General features: G+C 47.8%; 1 protein-coding gene across 1 annotated transcript in view; it reads left to right on the forward strand.

Moving 5' to 3' along the window:
- LOC147882753 (uncharacterized) overlaps positions 1-24,764 on the forward strand; it is a 201,525-nt gene that overhangs the window by 142,658 nt on the left and 34,103 nt on the right. The window contains 2 exon segments of the mRNA XM_087400494.1: positions 15,969-16,031; positions 16,186-16,251. Coding sequence (XP_087256620.1) covers positions 15,969-16,031; positions 16,186-16,251 — 129 coding nt within the window.

Raw genomic sequence — 24,764 nt, forward strand, 5'->3', positions numbered from 1 at the left:
ACCAGATAAATACGAAGCCCAAGGGAAGGTGATGGAATGGACACGCAGGCGTCTAAGCTGGAGCGCAGGTTGACAAGGATTGGAGTGGGCATATGATGCATGTCTGATTTTTTTAACGGAAGTGGATCTGGCTGTCTTCTCCGTTGACGCCAGGAGTTCGTCGGCAGAGGCTTGTTGACTGTTTCGTGGGAGCGATTCGCCTTCGACATGTTACGTGGCAGACTACTGCAACGACGCATCGGATGATAGCATGGAGCACATGATTGATAATTGCTGGGTCCTTCACGTGATCGACGACAGGCTTGGAGTGCTGCTGGAACGGATAGCAGTAGTCGTGAATGGGAAGATCATTTGGCACGTACGCTAGGATTTGGGACGCAGGGTTGGCGCAAGGCAGGCTGGCTAACCCGTGGTTATCTGATTTGGCACACGTGTACTCCGAGTTCTCCAGCTCCGAGCACCCTGCTCGTAACCAGTGACTGAGACTACGATCCAGCGATAGTCTGAAAAGCCGATTGGGCGCAGAGGCGCAGGACTTGACCAGGGAGCTTTCTTTGATCTCCATTAGTTTCGTGTTTTTTTTTTTTTTTGCCTTCTCGATTTAGTAGGGTGATGCGCTACTTCCATAGACAGGATAATGCGAATGATCAGCATGCATGAGGCTTCAATGTTGTAGCAGGGACAGATTATGCATGTGCATATGCCCGCGTGCTTCAAGATTGCAGGAATTTCCCTAGTATAGGGAAAAGCGCCATCTGTGATATATGCCTGTATTAAATGCTTGATTAGTGTGAATGTGGGATTGCAGGAATTCCCTAGTATAGGGAATTGTGTCAGACTGTTAGTACACTGAATTGTATCAACTTGTAAATACAGTTTGCAAGTGGTGTTTAAATTTAAAAAAAAAAACCCCCAAATCAAAACAAAGCAAAACACCCATTGAACAGAATGGAAGCAGAAGAAGGGGCTTCCAGGAGGGACCCTGGTGAATCAGGAGTCCGGCCGACCCAGCAGGGATCGCGCCCAGTAGCTCATACTTTATATGGCAGGATTGCATTGCTGGAGGATGCCTTGCAACAGTTGTTAGCGCAGCAATTACAAGCCAATGCAGGGCAGTCTGAGCTTAGGAGAGCGATACATAGTATGTCTGCTAGACCTTCTCGAGAGGAGAAGGGAAAGGCTCCAATGGAACCGGAGTCTAGTGTCCATACGGTCGAGCCTAGGAAGGCTAAAGTGCCAAATATTGCCAATTACAAACCGGAAAAGTATTTTGGTCGGATGAATGACCGTAGCTCCGATGTCATTGAGACTTGGTTACACAAATGGGACGAGGCGTTCGCCATTTGTGAAATTAGAAATGACATCAAGAAGATCCGTAAGGCCACCCACATGTTTAGTGAGGCAGCGGATCGGTGGTGGATTAAACAGCAAAAAGATGGTATAGCATCCACTACCTGGGAGGGGTTTAAAAGAGAGTTCAGGAAACACTTCTTACCTCCTGATGAAGCATCCCGAGCTTGGGACCAATATAGGAATCTTCGTCAGAGAAATTTATCAGTGGCAGAATACACTGATAAGTTTCGAGAGAGTGTAATGAAGGTTGAAGAACCCCTGCCTCAATCAATCCAAGTGAAAGATTTCATATTTGGATTGAATGATCGAATAAAAATGGAAGTTCGGGCTAAGTACGCGAACACGTTAGATGATGCAATAGCTATAGCCCTGAACTACGAGGATGCCAAGGGCAGCAAGCCAAGTGGGTTTGCACAGGTCGGAACCCAATATGGGTATTCGAAGAAATCTGGGTTTAAGAAGAAGTGGGCTAGTAGAGGGAGTGGTTCGCAGCCGAGTGGTCAAGCCAAGCAGGCGAGACCGGCTGAAACTCCTAAACCAAGTACCACCATTGGAGTGAAAAGGAAAGTAACCCCAATGGCAGCCCGAGCTTGGTCTAAGTCTCCCTTGAACCCAGAACAAAGGGAAAAAGCGAGGAGAGAAGGCTTATGCTTTGGTTGCCTTCAACCTCACCAGTGGAAGGATTGTCCACGTAACAAAGATCGTCGGATGGCTGAGATGGTGATCTCAGAGTGCGACGTGGAGATGCAGGGAAGTCCCAGAGCGGAAGAGATGCAGATTCAGCTAGCGGGATCTTCTCAGAGGTTAGTACCTTGTTTGTTATGTGTGTCTGTTGCTAAGCTAGTGACGAGTGCACCTGATAACATCCTATCTAAGCTCGCAGCAACGGGGTATACAGCCTTTAATGATACAGAGTTAATTAAAATGAAAGGGTAAGTGGCCAATCATGATGTCATTGTGTTGTTTGACTCGGCGTCAACTCACAATGTGATTAACTCCAAGCTCGTGAAGAGGCTGAAATTAAAGACAAGTCCATCTGACTATGCGTATACAGTCAGGATGGCAAACGGAAGTTCAACTGAAGTTTTTTTTTTTTGCCGAAAAAACAGTGCTAACTATATTACTTCGAGAACAAGATACAAAAGGTCAGCTTGTAGCTGACGGGCTGCGTTCACAAATCGGACACAGCCCTAAAAGGTAACAAAATAAAATCACTCTCTCACGGCGGGATAAGGCGAGTGTGAATGAACAGCCATCGGGGTGGTGAGTAGCGCCACTGAAGGCCCTGCGAAGTCTGCTCGAAGAAGAGGCCCTGTGTGTCCCAAGCCCGGAGGAAGCGTCTCCGCTTCTCCCGACCGGGACCGGGAATCTCCCTGAATCTGGTCCCACTGGCCTCTGAGGGTATGAATAATCTCGCTCCAAATATCAGTCATGATCTGGGCAGTCGATAAGGAGGTGCCACCGAGGATCTGCGCGCAACGCGAGGTCCAAATGTGCCACCCTGCGATGCTGCTAATAATCTCCCAGACTGGCTGCCTCTCCTGAACTCCTGTATCAGCCTCTGCTAGGTGCTGCGGGATACCCTCGAGCGGCCCCCACGTTCCCTGTGTGATAAGGAAAGTGGGGTCCTGCTGGCATGCCTCGAATAAGTGATGTAGACCAGGTGCGGTGCTGCACCAACAGAACACCAACAGAACGCGCCCTAAGTGATCACACCTAGCTCTGGTGCTGCGCAAGTGAGAATCCCGAAAGTCCACCTCCACACTTCCTGGGCGCGAGTGCAGCTCCACAGGCAGTGTTTTGGTGACTCCTCAACCTCATGGAAGATCTGACAGCGTCCGTCCTGGCCTATCTGTCGCAACCAGCTCCCCACCGGCGGAAGACCTTTGTGGGCAAGAAGCCACAGGAAGTAGGAGATCTTCCGCGGCCGCCAGCTCTTCCACAAGGCCTTCCAAAAGGCCTGCAAAAAGAATCTGGAAATACCCTGTGCATACCAGCTGGGCCGCTGGGTGGGGGGGCGGCTCTGCATCCTCCCAAGAACTCGCCTGCCCAAAGTCGTGCTGTAGGCAAAGAAGGAGGTCGGCCCCTGTCCTGTCACAATCTCTGGCCAACTCCACTCTCCTGGGTCCCAATCAAGCTCTGACAAGGCCCGCCCCTCCCAGAGCCAGAGTCGCCAAAGCTGCATCTGATCCTGCTCAATGCTAGGATCGGTACACCAGACCTTCCCCAAAAGGCCTACGACCCGAACCCTCTGCCATGGGAGTAGGGGGTCGATGAGCGCATCCTCTCTCCTGAGTCGTCCATCCCCCATAACCGCGAAGAAGGAAATAGAGGAGTCGTCCATACGTCCTGCAACCACCAGTGGGATGCCACGGGGGGTGAACTGTCCCAGCCAACGGTCGTCACCAGGCATGAGGATCTGAGGCTCAGGTGGAACCAACCAATCAGCTAGGATTGCGCCGTCGATCTCCGTGCGTCTCGCCTGGGCTCCACGTGCACCTCCAGCTGCGTCTGCGAGATCAGCCGTCTCCAAATGTCTTTACGTGTCCCTCCAAACTCGAAGGGACCGGGCTGGCCCCCTCATCCAGCCATCCCACCTGATATGTGATCTCTCCCCCAACTGAAGGCCCTCGGCATCTCTGACCTGATCATTCCAGATAAGCGGCTGGCGATCGATCTCCTCCTGACAGCGGGGAGGGGACTGAATGAGACTGAGGCGGAACCGCCTCCAAACCATGAGGAGGCTACGAACGAGTGGGGAACGGGGCTGAGTGAGCAGGGCGGAAGTGAAGATCCACCTGAGGGACGGGAGCCACTCTCCACCTCGGCGCGGGACACAAGAACCGACCCCCTGCTGAAGTAGCATCTTCCACGTCTGCCCCCCCGGGGTCAAACCGCGGATGACTAACTTGCCTAACAAGGCCTGACTCTGAAGCTCTGGATCGATGACCCCCAGGCCTCCCTCAGCCTGCGGAAGAATGACTGTCTGCCAAGCAACCCTGGCTCTGGTATCTCTGAGGCCATCCTCCCCGGACCAAAGGAAGTTCCGAACCAGCCTCCTAAGCTGTGCCACGCTGGATCTCGAGAAACACCAACAGGAAGCCACATACCAAGCCGTGGCAAGGAGGACTTGGTTGACTACCAAGGCACGACCTGCAAGGGAAAGCTTAGCAGTGCTCCAGAAAGCCAGCTTCCGTCGGATGGAATCTAGCACCGGGAGAAACTGCTGAGCTGGCGTGATGTCCAGGCCGACCTGAAAACCCAGGTATCTATCTGTCTGTCCCCATGGGATCCACCTGAAACCCAAAAACCTCCCCCACTGAGAACGCGCCCCGGGGTCTGTGAGAAAACCAACTGATTTGTTCCAGTTGATTTTCGCACCAGCAGCCGAACAGAAGACCTCCAGGGCCATCCTCACCCTCTCCAGCATCAACTCATCATCCTGGACATACAGGGCTGTGTCATCCGCGTACTCCGAGTCCAAGAGCTCCGTGTCCTCCCGGAGGGGAAGGCGAACACCCCTGATCCCTGTAGACCTCGCCCGAAGGTAGTAAGTCATAGCCTCGGCGAAGAAGAGAAACAGGTAAGGAGCAAGGGGGCAGCCCTGACGCACTGATCTCTCCAAGCTAAAACGCTCACCCATCCTGCCTCCAATGATGACTCTGCTAGAAGCTGTCCTGTACAAAGCTGAAATACCCTGAATCCAACCTGCTGGGAAACCTAGCCGCTCCAGAGTCCCCTCCAGAAAGGACCAGTCCACTCGATCGTAGACCTTCTCAAAGTTGAGAAGTAGGATGGCAAGGTGTGATCCGCTGTGCTGAGCCCACTCCGCCGCCTCTGAAAAGGTGAAGACATTATCCAGGATACTGCGATCCTGGACAAAGCCTGTCTGAGTGTCATGAATGAGGTCTGGAAGTAGAGGCCGAACTCTGGCGCTAATCATCTTGGCGAGGATTTTGTAGGCAGTGGTAAGGAGAGTGATCGGGCGCCACTGACGGATCTCCTGTCTATCTCCTCCCTTCGGGATGAGGCAAATCAGTCCTGAGGAGAGGCTCTCTGGCATATAACCGCTGCTGAAAATCCTCTGAAGAGCTGCTAGGAGGGGCTGATGGATCTGGTCCCAGAAGGAGGTGAAGAATGCCCGGGATAGCCCATCCTCACCTGGGCACTTCTGTCCATCGATGGCCATCAAGGCCTCCAGCATCTCATCCGTGGTAAACGGTGCCAACAACGTCGCCTGCATGCTAGGCTGGACCAAGGAAGGAGTGTGCCTCCACACCTCCTCACGGGCACGACGAGTACGAGGAGCAAGCGGCTCCTGCTGAAAAGGGTCCTGTAGAAGTCGGTGGCCAACCCCAAGACCTCTCCCAGATCCGTAACGATGTGTCCCTCCGCTGTCTAGAGACTCCGAAGCTGATCACCTGTGCAGCTCTCTGGCCATGCGTCCTGAAGAACTCCCTGCACATCCGGTCACCCTTCCGAGCCCAGAAGGAGAGAGAGGCGTGATAGGAAAACTCTGAGCGACGCTGGAGTGTCTCCTCAAGAAGGGCTCTGGCTCGAAGGGCTTGGATCCGAAGCTCCTCCGAGCCCGGGGATGCCTGCTGGAGTTGCTGAATGGAGGCGAGGTCCCTCCGAAGAGCTCTCTCTCTACCCCACCACTCCTGTCGAACCTGTAGGGCTGCGAGCTGGCAGATCTGGCTGGACTCCTGCAAAGCCTGCGCCATCGAATCAACCAGATCCGCGCACTCGCCCCAGTCTCTATCCCAAAGACTGCAAATACTTCTGCGCACGTCTTCCCTCGAGAAAATGGAGTCGGGAATCCGGCATGAGCAGGGGGGAAGGGCCTGAGCTACCAAATCTAATGATAAGAGCACAGGCGCATGGTCGGAAAGTGTCGTCCCTAGAACTATACCGGCCTGACCGCCTCTGCTGATGGCCCAATCGCTAACATAAAATCTATCTAGCCTCTCCAGGAGTCTGCCTCCTTCCCTGCGGAAGCCCCACGAGAAGTCCAAGCTCCCGTGCCAACGCCGAAAGGACAGGTCTCGCCAGCAGTCCCTTCCTCCTGTCGCAAAGATAAAAGAGTCCCAAGCGGACTGCTCTGCCTGAGACATACCTGTAAACTCCGGTCCTCTGCCCTGCTGGTCCTCCAAGGTCTCCAGATTGTTGAAGTCACCTCCAACAATCCAGGAATCCATGTCTGGGAGAATCCCTGTAAGTGTCCTCCAGAAGGTGGCTCTACAACGGAGATCTGTGGGAGCATAAATGTTGAGGATTCCAACTTTGGAGCCCTCCAGTTCTAGGCCTACCCAAAGGGCACGACCTGGTATCAACGTGCCATGACCGAAAACTCCCTAGGCTAGCTGCTCTCCCACGGAAGTACAGACACCACCACTCCTCCCCAGTGCGCCGATCGAGGGCTCCCAATAAGTGTGAGAGCGACCAGGGAGAATCTTCCCGCATCTACGGGAGTGAGCCGCCGAAAGCTTGTGCTCCTGGAGCAGAAGTACATCCAAACGACCAATCACTGCTGGCTGAAGTTCCTGTCTCAAAATGAGCTTCCTAGGACCACGGGTGCCAGAAGAGTGAAACCCGTTCACATTCCAGGATACGAGGTGTAGGCTCATGGTGAGGACTGGGAGGCTGCGAACAACTGTCTGCTCGCGGTTGAAGTCGAAGAAGAAGCTGACATTTCGGAGTGGAGGCGCTGGCGCTTATGGGAAGGTTTGGAGGGGGAAGCGGGGTCGTCCTGCCCGTCCTTCAACACCTTCAGCAAAGGCAAGAGGCCTTTGGTACCATGAACGAAAGCTTTCTCGAGCCAGCTCGAGATCTCTGAGGTGGACATCCTATAGAAGGCACGGAGTTTCTGAGGAGTCCAAGCTCTTACATCTTGGGGGAGGGGCCAAGACAGGGGGGGCCTGAGGATCACAATCAGTCTGAAGCGTTTGGCGGCGCAATGCCACCGCAGGCGCACGTCACCCTCGGACCACTGAGTCTCGAGAAGCTGCCCACTGGACGGGCCTATCCAGGAGCAAACCTGAGCATGCGTCTGCTCCCTGAGAGCCTCCCAGACCGAGTCGTATGTCCAGGTCTATTTGCCGTCTCTAATTAACGTCGTGAAAGCAAAGCTAGGGCCATCCCTAGGGGCCAAGGCGGCTATCTTCCCATCCGCCCCTTTGCGGAGCAGGAAGATACTGATGTCGAGGCAAGCAGGGAAGGTCCCGAGGTCGGCCACATCCAAGTAGTCCCAGGGGCCAGATTTGTAAAAGTCGCGGGGGAGCTCTCTCTCCTGAAGCTGAGGCCCGTCAGAGTCTGCCACTGAGGGGCTAGCGGACGGAGAAGCCTGCTCCGGTGGTGGTGTAGACTCAGGATGTCCTGCCAGCGGAGGGGGAGGGGGAGGGGGAGGAGGCTGGGGAATAGGCAGCTCAGACTCCTCAGGGGCAGCTAGCGGAGGAGGAGGAGGAGGGGGAGCGGGGGCTGCCCTCGGCTGAGGAACTGTCGGTGCAGCTAGCTCTGCCGGAGCGCTGAAAGAGGCGGGGGGGGGGAGGGATGGGGTTGCATCTGGAGCTGGGGCTGAGAAGGAGGGGGAGAAGACTGAGGAGGACGAGGAAGGGGCTGAAGCTGCGGGTCGGGAGATATGGGGTGCAGTTGGGGGATGGGCTGGGGCTGAATGGGAAGAGGCTGGGGAGAGGAAGAGAAGGGGACCTGAGGTTGTGGAGGGCGGGCTACCGTCGAAGAAGATGCTCTCCCATGTCCCTGGGGCGGCTACTTGTCGGGTCTCTGAGGTGCAGCTGTAGGCTGGGTAACCTCTACCTCCTTGCCTTTATCAGAAATCTTCTTGTTCTTTCCTCTTTTCCTTCTAACCTCAGTCCAGCCGCCAGCTATCTCTGGTCCGGGCTCCGGCTGCCTCTGCTCCTCCTGGCGTGGCTGCCCGGAGGGGGGGGGAGGGGGCGGAGAGGGGGGGGGCGGGGGAGGCCGAAAAGAGCTGGCGAAGCGTGGGTAAACAGCCGCCAGGTGCCCAAAGCCGTGACACCTCAGACACTGTCCTGGCTGTCCGGTGACTACCATGCTCTGGGTGATGCTGCCGGCACCTATCACGATCTCGATCACTGCCGGGAGAGTCACAGGATCCGCCACAGCCACAGGGACTCGGGGGGCTCCTGCCGTAGTCACCGCATCGGCGAAAGTATCGTGCATAACCCAGCCAAAGTGGGATCCCAGGTCCCTAACAATCGGCCGCAGCTCAGCAGCAAGACCAGGAAAAACTAGCGTCACTGGATGGCGAGGTATACGGAACCGAGCATCAAAATCTACTGCGCTGAATCCACTGTACCAGGGGACTATCATGATAATCTTTCCATCCACTGACGTGGGGGAGCCAGCAATCAGGTTGCTCGCAGCTTTTGCATTGGAGAGTTTAAGCCAGAAGATGCCCCTTCCCATAAGGGCCACCTCCTCAATATGGCCGTCCTCTAGCATGAGAGTGGACTGGAGCCAGTCCCTGATGGCTGATCTGGAGGGGGAATGTCCAATGACTCTGCCATAGACAGAGGTAAGGGCAAAGTCATTGGCAGCCTCCTGAACCCGAGATGATTGCTGCTCTGTTAGGATGACGCGGTAGGCATCTGGAGAGGGAGGGACCGTCTGGGCCTCCGGTTCCGGGCAGGGAGCCGCCATACCGCCAAGACAAACTGCGAGGCTTCCGATGAGGAAGAGGCTGCCACCCAAAAAAGGGGGGGGTAGAAGCGGGAGGGTGGAGCCTGGGTGTGGCGGAAACGAAGGTGGCGCGGGGTGGAGGAGTGGAGGCGGGGAACGGGTGAGGTGGGGAGGCGGGAGCGGAAGCGGGGGCGGGGGAGAGGCGGAGTGGGGCGAGAGGACGGACGGGGGGCGGGGGGAAGGGTGGGACGGAGGGGCGGGGTGGAGCGAATGGCCGGGAGGGGCGGGGGTGAAGGTGGGAGGGGAAGGCGGGGGTGGAACGGAAGGGCGGAGAGGCGAGAGGGGGCGGGGGCGGAAGGCGAGGGGTGAGGGGGCTGAATGAGAGGCGGGGGGTGAGCGGAGCGGTAGAGGGGCGGGGTGGAGCGAAGGGGTAGTGGGGTGGAGCGGAAGGGGTAGCGGGGCGGGGGTGAGCGGAGCGGTAGCGGGGGCGAGGGTGGAGCGTGGCGAGGGGGGGCGGAGCGAGGCGGGGGTGAGGCGGGGAGTGAGGGGTGAGGGCGGGGGGGCTGCGGTGAGGGGGGGGAGAGACGGAGGTGCGAGGGGGGGGTGAGGACGAAGGGCAGGGGTGAGGCGGAGGTGGGGCGGGTGTGGCGAGGGAGGGCGCGGTGGCAGCGGCGGGTGAGGGGAGGTGAGGGCGGAGGGGTAGGGGCGGGAGAGGGCGATGCAAGGAGGGGCTAGGGGGAGGTAGAGGTACGGAGGGGGAGGGGAAGCTCGCAGGAGCTCTTAGTCCACACGACTATGATTCAACTGAAGTATGGGACCAAAGGGTTACCCAGTTGGAGCTTCGGATTCAGGACTATGCTGAGAAGCTTGATTTTGAAATGACCAAGCTTGCTCATGCAGATACAGCCCTGGGTATGGCGTGGCATTCTAGGAAGAATCCAGCGATTGATTGGAAAAAGCACGTATATCAATTCAAGATGAATGATGTGCTTTATGTCTTACGAGGTGAGAAAGATATACCTCAGGGACCGTTGGTTTCCGTAATGGAAATCTGAAAAGCTCAAGTAGAGTTTTTATTCCTTTGCACAGCATCGATAGAGCCGGTTGATGATTCTTCGGCTAGCACTGATGTTACGCAAAGTGGTGAGATGGCCAAGCTGGCTAATCTTATAACAGAGGAGTTCTCTGAATGTTTTAGGGATGAACTACCTTATGGGTTACCTCCAGAGCGGAAAGTTCAACATAAGATTGAACTGATCCCGGGGGCAAAACCTGTAAATAGACCTCCCTATAGAATGAGTTTTACTGAAGAGGCGGAGGTGCATAGACAACTGGAAGAATACCTCAAGCTGGGGCAAATTCAACCAAGTTTCTCACCTTTTGCTTCGCCAGTGATATTAAAGAAGAAAAAGGATGATACGTTTCGCCTCTGTATAGATTACAGAGCATTGAATATTATCACTATTAAGCACAGGTATCCGATGGCTCGGATTGATGATTTGCTAGATGCATTACATGAAGCCGTGGTTTTCAGCAAGATAGATCTTAAGTGTGGCTACCATCAGCAGATCCGGATTAGAGCCGAGGATGTGCATAAAACCGCTTTCAAAAGCAGGTTTGGTCATTATGAGTTTTTGGTAATGCCCTTTGGACTTACCAATGCTCGAGCGACCTTCGTCATGCTTATGAACGATTTACTACGTCCGTATATCGGAAAGTTCGTAGTACATTTTATTGACGATATCCTGATATTCAGTAAAAGTATTACTGAGCATCGTGAACACTTAAGAGTAGTGTTCAACACTTTGAGGAAAGCCAGTCTCTATGTAAATAAAAAGAAAACTATACTGTGTATGGTTGAATATTTAGGGTTCATAATTACTCCACAGGGGGTAGAAATGGATCCGAAGAAAGTGGCTGCGATACTAACTTGGCCAATCCCTCAGAGTCTGACCGCGTTGCGATCATTCTTGGGATTTTTCCAGTTTTATAGAAGGCATATCAAAGGATATTCCGGAATAGTATCGCCATTGACTGATCTGACCTCAAATAAAGTACCTTTTATTTGGGGACAGAATCAACAAGAAAGTTTTAACACCATAAAACAAGATGTGGTCACAGGACCGGTGTTAAAAATAGTTGATCCCTAGAAACCGTTGTTCCTAGAAACCGATGCAAGTGGCATTGCGGTAGGAGCAGTCCTCCTTCAAGAGGGAAGGCTAGTAGCCTTTGAAAGCAAGAAGCTTTCTCCCTCTCAAAGGAATTGGCCAACTCATGAATTGGAGTTGTATGCTGTTATCCATGCTTTGAAAACATGGAGGCATTATTTGTATGGTTCAGAGTTTTATGTGGATGTGGATCATGATACTCTGAAACATTTTTGTAAACAGCCTGACTTGAGGGGCCGCCAAGCTAGGTAGGCAGAGCTCATGCAGGAGTTTAATTTAACGATTCGGTACCGAAGAGAAAAAGACAATAAGGTTGCTGATGCGTTGTCTCACATTATGCACAATATGAGTTTCACGGTATTAGAGAGTGCTCTAATGACCGAGATTAGAGAAACTCAAAAGGTAGACGAGTTTGTCCAAAGCTTATGGCCTAAAACTCATGTGTTAAAACCCGGGGAAAACGAAAAGGATGACCTGGTATCCAGAAAAGGCCAAACATATGCAAGATATACCATAAGGGATGGTATGCTGAAAAGAAATGGCAAGGTTGTAGTACCTAGTCAGAATGATCTCAGGCAGAGAGTCATTCGACAGTGCCATGATAGCCCGTGTGCGGGACACCCAGGGGTCGAGAAGACATATGATCTCGTGAAGCGAGATTTCTTTTGGCCAAAGATGAAAAAGCATATTCATGAATATGTGACACGGTGTTTCTCGTGTCAGGTAAGTAAGGCCGAGCGGGTGAAGCCACCCGGACTTCTACAGCCCTTGGAAATACCACTAAGTAAGTGGGAGAGCATTTCCATGGACTTTATTGTAGGGCTACCTACGACACAAGGAGGGTATGATTCTATCCATGTGGTGGTTGATCGTCTAACCAAGATGGCTCACTTCATTCCGACTAGAGAGTCTGTTAGTGTCCCGCAAGTTGCGGATTTGTTTATAAAACATATATTTCGTCTGCATGGATTGCCTAAATCCATAGTGTCAGACAGAGATGTTAGATTTACCGGTCATTTTTGGAGAGCGGTATTTGAGACACTAAGGACTGAGTTGGGAATGAGTAGTGGGGATCATCCTGAGACGGATGGTCAGACGGAGAGAGTCAACCAAACTTTAGAGGATATGCTGAGAGCATATGTGTCATTGAGGCAACATACGTGGGACAAGTGGTTGCCATTGTTGGAGTTTGCATACAATGATAGAAAACATTCCTCTACTGGGTTCAGTCCGTTTGAGCTGAACTATGGTTATAGACCAGCAAATCCAACTGTAGTTGGGATATCTCAGAAAGTGCCTAGTGCTGCGAACTTTGTAGTTCAGATGCGGGAGATGCTAGCACTTGTGAGAGCTAATATCCGCCAGGCTATGGATAGAGCCAAGGTGTATGCGGATGAAAACCGGTCTATAAGAGTATTTAAGGAAGGAGAAAAAGTTTTTCTCAGAGTTCCTTCGCACTCGAAGTCGTTAACTTCAGGAGAGTGTGCTAAGTTATCACCTCGATATTGTGGGCCGTGGTTAATTCTAAAGAGAATAGGCAGTGTAGCCTATAAATTAGAATTGCCACAGGGGTGTAAGGTGCACCCGGTTTTTCATGTTTCGCGCTTAAAGAAATTTTTACATACAGGTGACTCACTAATCGAAGGTGTGGTTTTGTTTCAGGAGATAGAGGATATTGCAAGGCGCAAACCAACAAGAATCTTGGACCGAGGAACAATGCAAATACGAAATCGGAAGATACCCACGGTGTTGGTTGCATGGCATGGTCAGCCTCTATCCAAAGCTACTTGGGAATCCGTATATCAGTTGCGGAGAGTGTTCCCAGATTTTATCATCGAGGACGCTGATGTCTGAAGAGGGAAGGAATGTTACGCTCTAGCCGAGGTAGCATGACCTCGGAAGAATCAGTCGACATTTCCCTTAAAGGATCTATCTCTGTAATATATGTGTTTGCGCTTCATGTAAATGATCGGGAGGGATTTAATGTCAAGGTCCTAGGTGAGGGCTGATAGCACCAGACTAGGTAGATCTAAGGCCAAGGGCCTAGTGCACAATCTGGCCTAGTGCAAAGATTGTGCCTAGGGGCAAGGAATTTAATGCATCCCAAGAGAGGGGTGAAATGTTGCATTAGGAAGGCCCTATATGGATGACATGTGGCATCTAGATCTATCTAGGGAATTAGGGCTTGCTGAGGCTAGTGAGAGAAGAGAGGAGGATTATTCACGTGGAATTTTAACGAAGATCTCTGCTTGCTTGTTAGCCTCAGCGAGATATGGCTGGGAGGATAGACATGGTGCTACTCCCGTGATACGAATGAGAGAATTAGATCAAAGTATGTGATATGATCCAAAGGCACAAATGACAACTATCATCAAAACTTACTCTACACTGGAGGCACATAGAGAGCACTCCACATACCTCGGTGTAGGAAGCATGCAATCTGAATAGCCTGGCTGATTTACAGCAAGGCAACTCACCTTTTTTTAATTTTGAGAAGTTAGGAGGGCTACAAGAACAAGTGTGCATAATCATGGAGCCCTAAAAAAACAAAAAAGGAGAAAAAGGTTATGAAATTCTGTACAACATTTCAACTATATCAATCCATGAGGGAATATGTAACAGGGCCTGCCACAATTTCCAAATCTTTGTCTATGAAAGACATATGGGAAGTGGTCAAGTTGGGTGGCATTGAGGCTTAGGTGGTCCACACATACCTGAGCTTGTTGCTTTGATGTAGTCCATTAGGGAGATTGAGGGGAGGCTTCTTCCATGTTGATCAAGTTTGCCTTCATTGCTTTGGGATCGTTTGGGTTCATTTTGTATGGCATCTTTCTTTTGGGGGGAAAAGGTCAAAGTGATGGAGCAATCTGTTGTCCAACCTCACACCAATGAGGGCAAGCGCTTTCTCCCGAGATGAAGTGACTTCTCTAGGAGGACGAGGTTCCATGGTATCAACACTTGGAGAGGCAATGAGCAGGGGAAAAGGCAATAGTCAGCTGCAAATGGTGCTTCAATCGAGGGTAAAGGGGCAGCTGTAAATGATGCAGCAGAGAGGGCAAAGATAGCAGAGAATGCAAGCGGGTTAAGACATGCATTTCGAGGTAGGAAAGTATGGGCAAATCAAAGGGCTGGTACGGCTGGTCGTACAACTGTATGGCAGATCCATACGGTGGTGCAGCAACAGTACGACAGTGCAGTCTGGTACAGTACGGGAGTATGACGGATCAATGGTTGTTGTACAACAGATCCGTATGGTGGTGCAGCACGTGGGAGTAGTGCAGGACTGGTACGGCGGTGGAGAATCAGCAGTATAGCAGTGGCAGTATGGCAGGATGGTACAGGGGAACCCGTATGGATCAGTCCATACAGCCTTCAACAACAGCCAAATTCAGTGCATCCCGGGCTGCTGGAGAGGCTTATGGCAAGGCTAATGATGCGGCTTGATGTAGGCCCGTCAGCTCTCGAAGTGAGTCTAAGGATTGGAAGGGAGCTCTACCTTTGAGGAGAGGGGAGCTTCCATTTGCAGGCTTCTCTCATCCTCTAGGTAAAGTGAGAAGAAGGGGAAAGTGGAAACAAGGCTCTGATACCACATGAAGGCACATGGTGGAGAAGGGAGAGAGAAAGGGTAGGCTAGGGAGAGAGATAGTGATACTCAAAGAGAGACATAATGAATTGGAAATGAAATGACTAAGCAATGAATGAAATGAGAGTACTCACATGTAGACCAAAGAGCTTGTACCGATTTGACACTAGACAAGTACAGCTTTTATATAAGAGCACACATACACATATGTACACACCTATGCATATGGGATAACTCCCAATGTGACATGTGGCATCCATAGAACACACTAGACTAGGAGTCACAGTAGAACACACCAAACTGACTCATTTTGGCTTCATGTTCTAACAGTAACTCCAAGTGAGTGGCAACAATTGATAAGACCAGGGTGTGGAACACAGACAATACTCGGATGGTTCTTCGATTACTTTTTTAATTAAGCAATGGCTGACACACACTTGGAGAGAAGAAGAAGATACATGGCTAGACGTGAAGAATATATAAATAAGAGGTAGTGTCTACATCCAACTTTGCGAGGCAGAGCAGTCTCAGAACTAGAGTTCATGTGAGAATGCCTATTTGCCTAAGGGGGGCCTAAGTAGGAACCTTTTAAAAGATACTTCTATAGTGGTGAAGCAAGAAATTATGATGACAATAGCCAGAAGTCATCATTGAGGTCACCTCCTCTCAGAAGGAGGAGAATGTTAGAACCAAAACAAGATCTACCAATTATTGTTGATCTTTGTCCAAGGAAGAGGCATCCTGTATTTTTGTTCTATTGCCATGTGATTCAATGGCATGGGAATGGGTAACACAAGCCAACTATCTGTAACCTCTACCTAGTCAAATGGTAGTACTTTTAGTGCTATATATTTGGCTCATGCCTGTGACTAATAGTCCTACTAATCACGATCATATTCTTATTGATCCCCCTAGCTTCCAACATAGATGTGAATGAGAGGTTGCTCAAATATTGTCCCTTGGAATCATTTGAAGGACTGAGGATTTGAGAGTATGATATGTTTTTTTATGTTTTTTGCCTGCTCTTAGACTGATGAAATCTTATCGAATGAGAAGTAATGGGGATAACTATATGGTCAAATTCTTCACTAACTTATATTTTAAAAGAAGCCCCTTGCAATAATTAATCTCAAAACGATGGGAATTGATTTATGCATCTCTCATGTTGATTTGGAAAACTCTAATGTCATGCCATTTGGTTTGTGCAGGTGAAGGAATTCATTTTAAATGCACTTCCAATAGACCCCTTGGCTTTGAAAGCAGAGAATAAGGTATAGGCTAATTACTAAAAAACTAAAAGAACCCTTGACGTGTGTAATATGTGAGCCTTTTTAGATCAAATCATTGATATTATAGGATAGTTTCTGATAAGTATATAATAAATTTCTTGAGTAATCAAATGTTTTTGCTCATTGTGTACTCCAGATACAAAATCTCAACCCATTGAGAAAAGTAGTGCTATTTCAAGTTGATCTTTTAGTCAATAGCAAGGTAAAAAACCTTTTCTTGTATGTTACTAAAAAAACAAAAAAATCAATTCCACACTATTATAACTAAGTCATGAGATTTAATATCACTATTATAAAAAATCAAAAATCTGTACTTTATATTGTTTGTTCTAATCAAGCCTAGTGTTTTAAGCATTGAACATGTCCTCACACTAAAGCTCCTCCATAAGAAATCATTTGTCACTTTTCAAGAATAATCCTAGAAGGGATATAGCTCACATGACAACGTCCCAATCATATCATTTATCACAAATGAACCCAAGGTGAGGATCACAAATCATAAAATGAGTAATATTTACATAACAAATGCTACAAGGAGTTCCGCTTGTCTTCTATGCCGAGAAAGTAATAATCAACTTGGTAAAATATTTTTGTAGAAAACTTGGATGCTCCTTACAAAGCCTCTATTCCAAGCTATTAGACCAGTGTAGAGAAATGAAATTATATTGTTTCTCAGCACCAATTTATGTATATGGAAGAACTAAAAATCCTATTGAGGAAGGTATTATTTTTGGAGGGACAAAAAGTCTCACTGCCTCCCATCATGGAACCATTGTCACATGGGGAGGTTCTTTATTTGGCTCTACTGCAACATATGTCTTATTATACAAGTTTGACCACGAGTGTATTTTTCTTGCCTTGGACACCAACAATTGATATGAGACCTTTTTTTGTTTTGTGATGATATTCTCCATAGTCCTATGCCTACAAGCTTACCAACATGTGATAATAGGTGCATGATCTAGTTTGGGATAGGGAGTTTCTTTCATGAATCCAGGTAGCGATCATACATTGTCTCTAATTCTTTTATTTTTCTATGATAAATATACCAAAGGACATTCAACAAATATTTACTATTTATGTTTTATGGTAAGACTTTCCATACTCTTATCTCAAAAGATTAGTAACATGCAATGGAAGATGTGCGATCCCATGTAGGATAGAGAGTGTCCATCGTGGATCTAATTAGATGTGATGGAAGATGCATAATCCCCTGCATGATAGAGAGTGTCCATCATGGATCTGGTTAGATATCCTATATTTTGGATGAGTTGATGATTTTTTACTATGATAAACTATGGACATTCAAAAAACATTTACCACAGCTCAAGAACTAGCTTGCCAAGTCTATAGTCCTCTATCAATCGTCTTCAAGAAAGAAAATACAACAACACAAGTTGTCCATACTGGTAGAAAGGACCTTGTCCTTCCATCAAGGAAGAACCATTTTCCTTTTGTCACTGTTGGAATATGAAGCCAAAGTGAGTCTAAAATGAGTGTTCTAGGTGGTCTAGGTATAGTTTTATAGTCTAGTGAGTCCTAGACATGCCACGTGTCATATTGGGAGATATCCCATAGACATTGTGACTTTCTAGAGTCTAGTGGCACACTATATAGTGTTGTACTTGTCTATTGTCTATCACATCAGTCAACATCAAGCTCTTTGGTATCATGTGAGTACTTGTCCATTGCTTTCATTTTCTTTCCATTATGCTTGTTATCTTTCCTTTCCATTCCTAGTGTTAGCTTGCTTCTCTCCCTACCACTATGATCTTTCATGTGGTATCAGAGCCATGTTCCTAGCCCTTCTCTCTCTTTAAAGACCCTTTCCCTTCCAAGAGGTTGAGGTGAGGGAGGCCATTGAAGCTACTCTACCTCATCCTCCTTGGAAGGCTGCCCTCTTCTCTCCTTTTCTTGAGCACTCCCTCTTCTACCCAAGCCTCACCATGCTACCCTCTTCTCTCCTTCCTTAAGCACTCCTTCTACCCAAGCCTCACCATGGTCTTTCTACTCCTTGACCAACTGCTCCAGCCCGCTGCAAACAGGCCGTATAGTCCGTAGGGACTTTACGGATTGTTTTTGTGCAGTCCCACCTGCCCGTACAGCCTCGAAATGCATGTCAACTCCAGCTGCTCCTGCCCTCGCCATGTTGCCTTGGGACTGCCACCAACAATAGCTGCTCCAACCTCGATTGCAGCGCCACATTTGCTTGTTTTGCCCGACATTCTCTTGGAGCTGCTGCCTGCAACCATGGAGTCTTTCAAATCAACTACCATTTTGTTCGAGAAGTTTAATGGTAAGAATTTCCCTACATGGCAAACAAAGATGCGTCTTATACTTATGAAAGATGGAGTGTGAAATGTTGTGCGTTGCAAGGAGAAAAAGCCACAATCATATGAAAAGAAAATCGCACAGTGGAAGAATCTGAATGACAAAGCTCTTTCTCTCATTGGTTTGGGGTTGGGTGATGACGTTATTCATCACTTTGATTTTGATTCCACTGCTCACGACTATGGGCTAAGTTTGAAGAATTGTTCGGCAACAAAATCATCAATTCAAAGGTATTCCTCACACAAGAATTCTCCAAGATGCAAATGAAGCATGAAGACTCTCTTCTTGCTCACTTGAATCATATGGAATACCTTGTCACTTAACTTGCTAGTGTGAAGGCCCCTGTAGGGGAAGATGATCAAGTTGCTATGCTCCTCTCGAGCATTGAGAAAAATTCTAAGTACCGGGAGATCATACCAGCCATGCGTGTGACACAAATGGGTTATCATGATATGGTTGCTATGCTTATTGATCATGACAAACGATATGCAGACCACCCAAGTATCATTAGTTGTGTGATTATTAGTCTCAAAGATGTGAAGGAGAGTTGATCTCCTAGCAAAGTCAATGTTAGTTCCATGTAGCCAAATTGCAAGATCTCATGAGATTTGGTTTTCATCTTCTTCTCCAAAAAAAGTAGCTCCTATTAGAACTTTGAAAACAATACAAAGAGTCAGCAATCTCTAAAGAGAAATTTTGCTTCTCTATGTCCTATCTCATTGGCCTAGGTACTTTGGAAGCAAGTCTTAACAGACAGTGTACATGACTATACAACCAATGGTTCCCTTGTGATCGATGAAGACCTAGAATATACCTGCATCCATGCCTTGTAGAAATGCTCACGTAGCTCTTTCTGGACCCCTCTATATCTTGCTTCTAGATGGCATCCAAGGTTTAGATGGTATCTAGCCACCATGAGGATGGCAGCAAGATAAACTATTGCGCAATAGGACTGCAACATCTGACTCAAATGTTCTAGGAAATGATGCTGGCAATTGTCCTTCAAGGAGAAATCAGGGCATCCTTAGCAAGGTGGAATAGGTCCTTGGATCTCTTGACTCACAACTGTCTCCATATCCCACATGAACACTCATCTAGAGGAAGAGGTTCCTCAAACCGGTGATCTGATTTCTCCCTTCTTGAAGAGATCGCTTGCTAGAGTGAGTGCCTGTAAAATGAAAGTCCACTGCTGGTGGATTGACATTCCTTGCTTGTAAGATTGTACGAATGTATGTTAGATAAATCATCTAGATTACTGTCATCTTGAATTGAGGAGCCAAAATCCATGAGCAGGTTCTCTTGTGTCATTTTGCTGGCTATGAAGAATATAGTTCAATTTTAGTTTATCCAAAATGGGCATTCTTGTGTGAGAAGTTGTAAACCCCTCTTTCCTATGGAGTCGGAGAGGGAGCTTTGTGTGCTTGGGGGTGCAATCAAAACCAGGTGTGGGTTGGGGTTACTTATGTTTTCATAGGGGCGTAGAGTGGTCAGATGGTTTAAAAATTAAGGTGTGGTGTAAAGAGAAGAAAAGTAAAGAGAAGAGAATGGATAAGGTGAGGGAGAAGAATTCTAGAGGGAGGAAGACGTCGTAGGAAGAATAAGGTAGGAGAGATGTATAGGGGAAAAAGAAATCTGGATGTGTACAGGGGAAAAGAAAAATGGATGGCTGTGTGTACCGAGGAATACAAGATGTCTTGGAATGTATCTCTCTCCTTCCTTCACCCTGCTTCCCATGAACAACGACTCCTGTGTGACGCAGCTCGTGCTTTTTTGAATTATTTGATCACATGTTTGGTGTGGTGAGCATGGAAGATTTAGGTTACGAAGGGAACAGAGAAGAGCCCAACCTATGATTGTGTATAAAAATATATACTGAGGGTGAGTTGGTTGATAAGCTTGAAGCAATGATCTTGAGGATGTCTTTTGAGTTTGAGATAGGCGATAGCTATGCAGCAGGGAGCAGCCAAGCGATGGGGATGCCAATGAGAGATGATAGTAGTTGGGAGGTGGTCATGGTCTTGGGGAGCCTACGATAGGGCTAAAAGTGGCAAGCTGTTAGATGTGAAGAGGCAATAGATCAGATTGGAGGTAATCAACGCAGCATGAGTATGTTGGTACAGAAGGTATGTCAGGAAATTAGTTTTGATTGGAAGCATGGTTGCTATTCAAAGATAGGGGCAGAATTTGATGCAATACAATGTATGATGCCGTATATGATGAAGGTGATGTATGTGATAGGTGATGCCTGTGAAAGCTTCCCCCCCCCCGAAAATGGAAATGAAATTTGAGACATAAGTGTTTGAAAAATGATGGTGTGAGGATTTTAAGCTTTGTATGACAGTTTTCTTCCAAAGGTATATCAATGGGCGACATCATTAGAGATGCGTTTTCCCATGGTGGGAATTTTGTGGGAGAAGGGGATATCTGCAAAGTTGTTGGGGAGGTAAAGCGCTTCTTGCCTACAAGGATGTGTTGGATTAGTCAAAGGGAGTCTAAAATGAGTGTTCTAGGTGGTCTAGGTGTCGTTTTATTAGTCAAAGGGAGTCTAAAATGAGTGTTCTAGGTGGTCTAGGTGTCGTTTTATAGTCTAGTGAGTCCTAGACATGCCACATGTCATATTGGGAGATATCCCATAGACATTGTGACTTTCTAGAGTCTAGTGGCACACTATATAGTGTTGTACTTGTCTATTGTCTATCACATCAGTCAACATCAAGCTTTATCTACATGTGAGTATTTTGGTTATCATTCCCTTACACTTGTACTTCCTTTCCATTTTCATTATGCTTTCCATCTTTCCATTCTGTTCCTAGTGTTAGAGTGATGCTCCCCTCTCCACATGTCCCTTCATGTGGTATCAGAGCTATGTTCCTAGCCCTGCTTTTCCTTTCCCTTCCAAGAGGTTGAGGTGAGGGAGGCCAATGAAGCTACTCTCCCTCCTCCTCCTTCCTTGAGCTCTCTTCTCCTCCTACCCAAGCCTCATCAACGTGAGCTGAATGCTGCCCATCTACGACATGCTGTTGTTCACCATCAAATGGAGCTGGAGCTGCTGAGTGGAGCTGGAGCTGCTGCAGATTTTGCTCGCCATTCTGCCCGCCATTCTGAGACCTACGACCAGTGCGGCGCTTATATTACAAGTGGAATTTTGATTTGGTTTCTGAAAGAAAGTTGTAGTACACTTCAAGAGCTACAATTTTGGTGTTTACTTTGTCTTAATCGGAGCTCTGTATCAAAAGTTATTCTATCTGCAAGGTGTGACGAAATCAAGACTGCATTTCATCATCTGTTGATGTTTGTAGCAGCTACTTCCATGGGTATCTTCGTGAGCTCGTGCAGCGAAATATGATCCGTTATCTTCTTCAGCAAACGAAGATGGATTGATGGGTGTGTTTTCTTTACTCATGAAGACATAGACTTGCTCCTGGAGAAACACGGGCAAGCTGCTTCTCACACTAATTTTTGATTTCTCCAATTTCTTCCCCAGATTTTAAAATTTCCAAGGATTTCTATGGTGTAAGGGTTCCTAACTGTCGAAGGAACACATTACTTCAAAATTTTTGGAAAGCCCCAAAATTCTTGAAACCCTAATTTTCTGCTAATCCCTAATTTGCAGAATTTAGGGCTTTTCTGATTTCTGCATCCCTTCAGCTCTATTGAAGCCCCCAGAAGTCATTTGGGGATTTCCACATTCATGTAAATTGATCACTATTTTGCCCATTCACTTGGGAACTTTGCCCCATTTGGGCATAAGTGCTCAAATTTGAGCCTCCACCCCGACATTGCTTATTTGATCGGTGCCTGAGGTACTTCACATTGATCGACTTTTCGATTGCTCGTGGTACCTAAGGCCTGTAGAAGAGTGTGGGATAGAAGAGATGCATCATGACACAAAGAGTGAGAGCACAAGTGAGGCAAAATCCATCACTTACAATGAAGGAATGACCTCCATTTCATAGAAAGAGAGGATGGTGTAGGCACCTCCCCTATATCAGTGGCAATCAGCCCCTACATGAATGGGACTGGCCTAAATCAAAGGAACCTTCCATGTTGGGGCCTTTGGGTTACATCATCACTTAGGTCACACACTAGACCCATCATAGCACTAGATGTGTCTCTACAACACACGCACACACACAAGTGACTCCCCTAGATGCACACATGCACCATAGAGCAAGCCCTTGACCATAGTTATCCCAACATACCCTCCCTCAAGGGTTTGCCTCTTGCAATGTCAAGGATACATCTAGTCTCATAGTTTCTCATGCCATCTCATGGTGGTCACACATGGCCATCTCATGGTGGTCAAGGATAAATCTATGTCTAGGATCTCATGCTAGCAAAGGTGCCCAAGGGTCAAGGTTTACAAAACTGGGATAGACCAAACACATATCACATGGCCTACATCATATGGTGACTAGAGGTGATTTACAAAAGACAAAACATATGACATTCTTTTTGGAGTACTACTCCAGGCAGAGAACCTCAAAATTTGACCAAGTGATGATAAACAAAAATTCAAAGACAAGTTGCTCAAAAGGCAAAGTCCTTGTCTTCTACTACAAAGTTGAACGCTTCTTTTGCTGATGGAGTTCTCTCTTCAACCAGATTTGACATAGTCCTCTTCTTCTCATTGCAAAACTTTTCAGAGTGATTATTCTTTCCACAATATGAGCAAGGGTTGATTCTATAACAATCCTTCTCAAGGTGATTGTTTTTCCCACAGTGTTTACAAGCCTTGAACTTGCTCTTTGAAAACCTCACTGCAAGTGCCTCTGTATGCATTTTGCCCATTCTTGAAGTGTTCTTTCTTTCCTCTTCTTGTAAGGCACTAATGATGCCTTCTAATGAGGGTTGAGGAAGATTCTTCAAAGTAGTAACCACATAGTCAAAATCCTGAGGCATGCTCTTTAAAAGCACTGCCATAGCATCATCCTCAGTGACAAGGGAATTAATTGAAGCTAGTTGTGTCATAATACTTCTCATAGTGTTGACATGGGCAGCAACATTATCTCCCTTCATTTTAAGTTCAAAGAACTTAATTTTCAGATTTAATTTGGAAGTATGAGAGCTAATACCAAACAATATGTCTAACTTGTGCCATGCTTCAAGAGGGGATTCCAAATCTGAAATGTGGTGTACATAGTCATCACCCAAACCTAATGCAATGATGGCATAGGCTTTCTCAATTCTCTTTGCATCTGCAGGTGTAGAAGTAGAGTCAGTGGCTTTTCCTTTACCTTTTGTTGTAGTTGATTCACCTTCCTGAGAGGATTGAGTTCCTTCCTTGACTAAGTCCCATAGATTTTCCTTCATAAGCATAAACTTTATATTCATCTACCAAGTATGGAATCCTTGGCCATTGAACTTGTCAATTTTATAAGTAGCCATGAGAGGGTCTTACCTTTGTCAGGCGGTGTCTACTCTCTTACAACCAGTATCTCTCAACACAAGTCACCTATCTTCAAAATGATAACTATCCCTTTGCAAATGGCACTCAAACATAGACAATGTAAACATCATCACCATAAATGACAAGTACCATGACACTTGTGGAGTCCATTTCGGATTCAATACTTAGTCAAACAGAGATCTATTAGTGCAGCCAGCTAAAACAGATATAGAAATAAAATTTTGACTGGTCAAACCTCTGGGATGGTCAAAGTTTGACCATATTTTGACTATTTCCCCCAAATCGAACAATCTGAAGCTGGAGGGTGCAATCGAGACTGTAGAGAAGGGCATTCAAGGGGCTTTCAGAGACAAATGAAAGGCCTTTAACATCAGAGAAGATCCTTAGGAGAGGATAGGCGAAAAAATGGGCTGCATTGTCTGTGGGAATCCCGCCTTTGACTGGTCTTGTCTTGGGGGGGGTTTCCTAACACTTCCAAAAGTATTACCGGAGCCCTAGGGCCACTAGTGCGAGAAGCAAGACATGCCATAGGTGTCACTGATGGTACGTAGGCGAGTGCTTGTCTATGGTGTCAACTATGTGCAAGCGGTACAAGTGCTGAAGTGATGTGAGCAAGAAGAAGACCAAAGCGGAACAACATCATAAAAGCCAACCCTCGACATGAACAGAAAAGAACTTCAACCACATGACACAGGGTCCGTTGTACCAGGTGAAGGGAGAGGAGGCGATGAGAACACAAGGGGAAGAGATCTTAGAGAAGTGGGCAGAGATGGGGAGTAGCACGGTTCATTAGACCAATACACCAAGAGAAGATACACACGAGGCGAGCTCTTGACTCTAGCTTCTCACTCCTTCACTCTCGCCTCCTGCCCCTGCTAGAATGTCCCTCCCTTTTCCCCGTTCCCCCCTCTTCACCTTCTCCTCCTCTGCTCCCCCCGCTACAAATCTCCTTTCCTTCTTCCTATTGGATGTCT

The sequence above is a fragment of the Dipteris shenzhenensis genome, chromosome 29 (genome assembly GCF_047967505.1).
Source record: "Dipteris shenzhenensis isolate YYH24624 ecotype China chromosome 29, Dip_SZ_1.0, whole genome shotgun sequence".
Classification (NCBI taxonomy): domain Eukaryota; kingdom Viridiplantae; phylum Streptophyta; class Polypodiopsida; order Gleicheniales; family Dipteridaceae; genus Dipteris; species Dipteris shenzhenensis.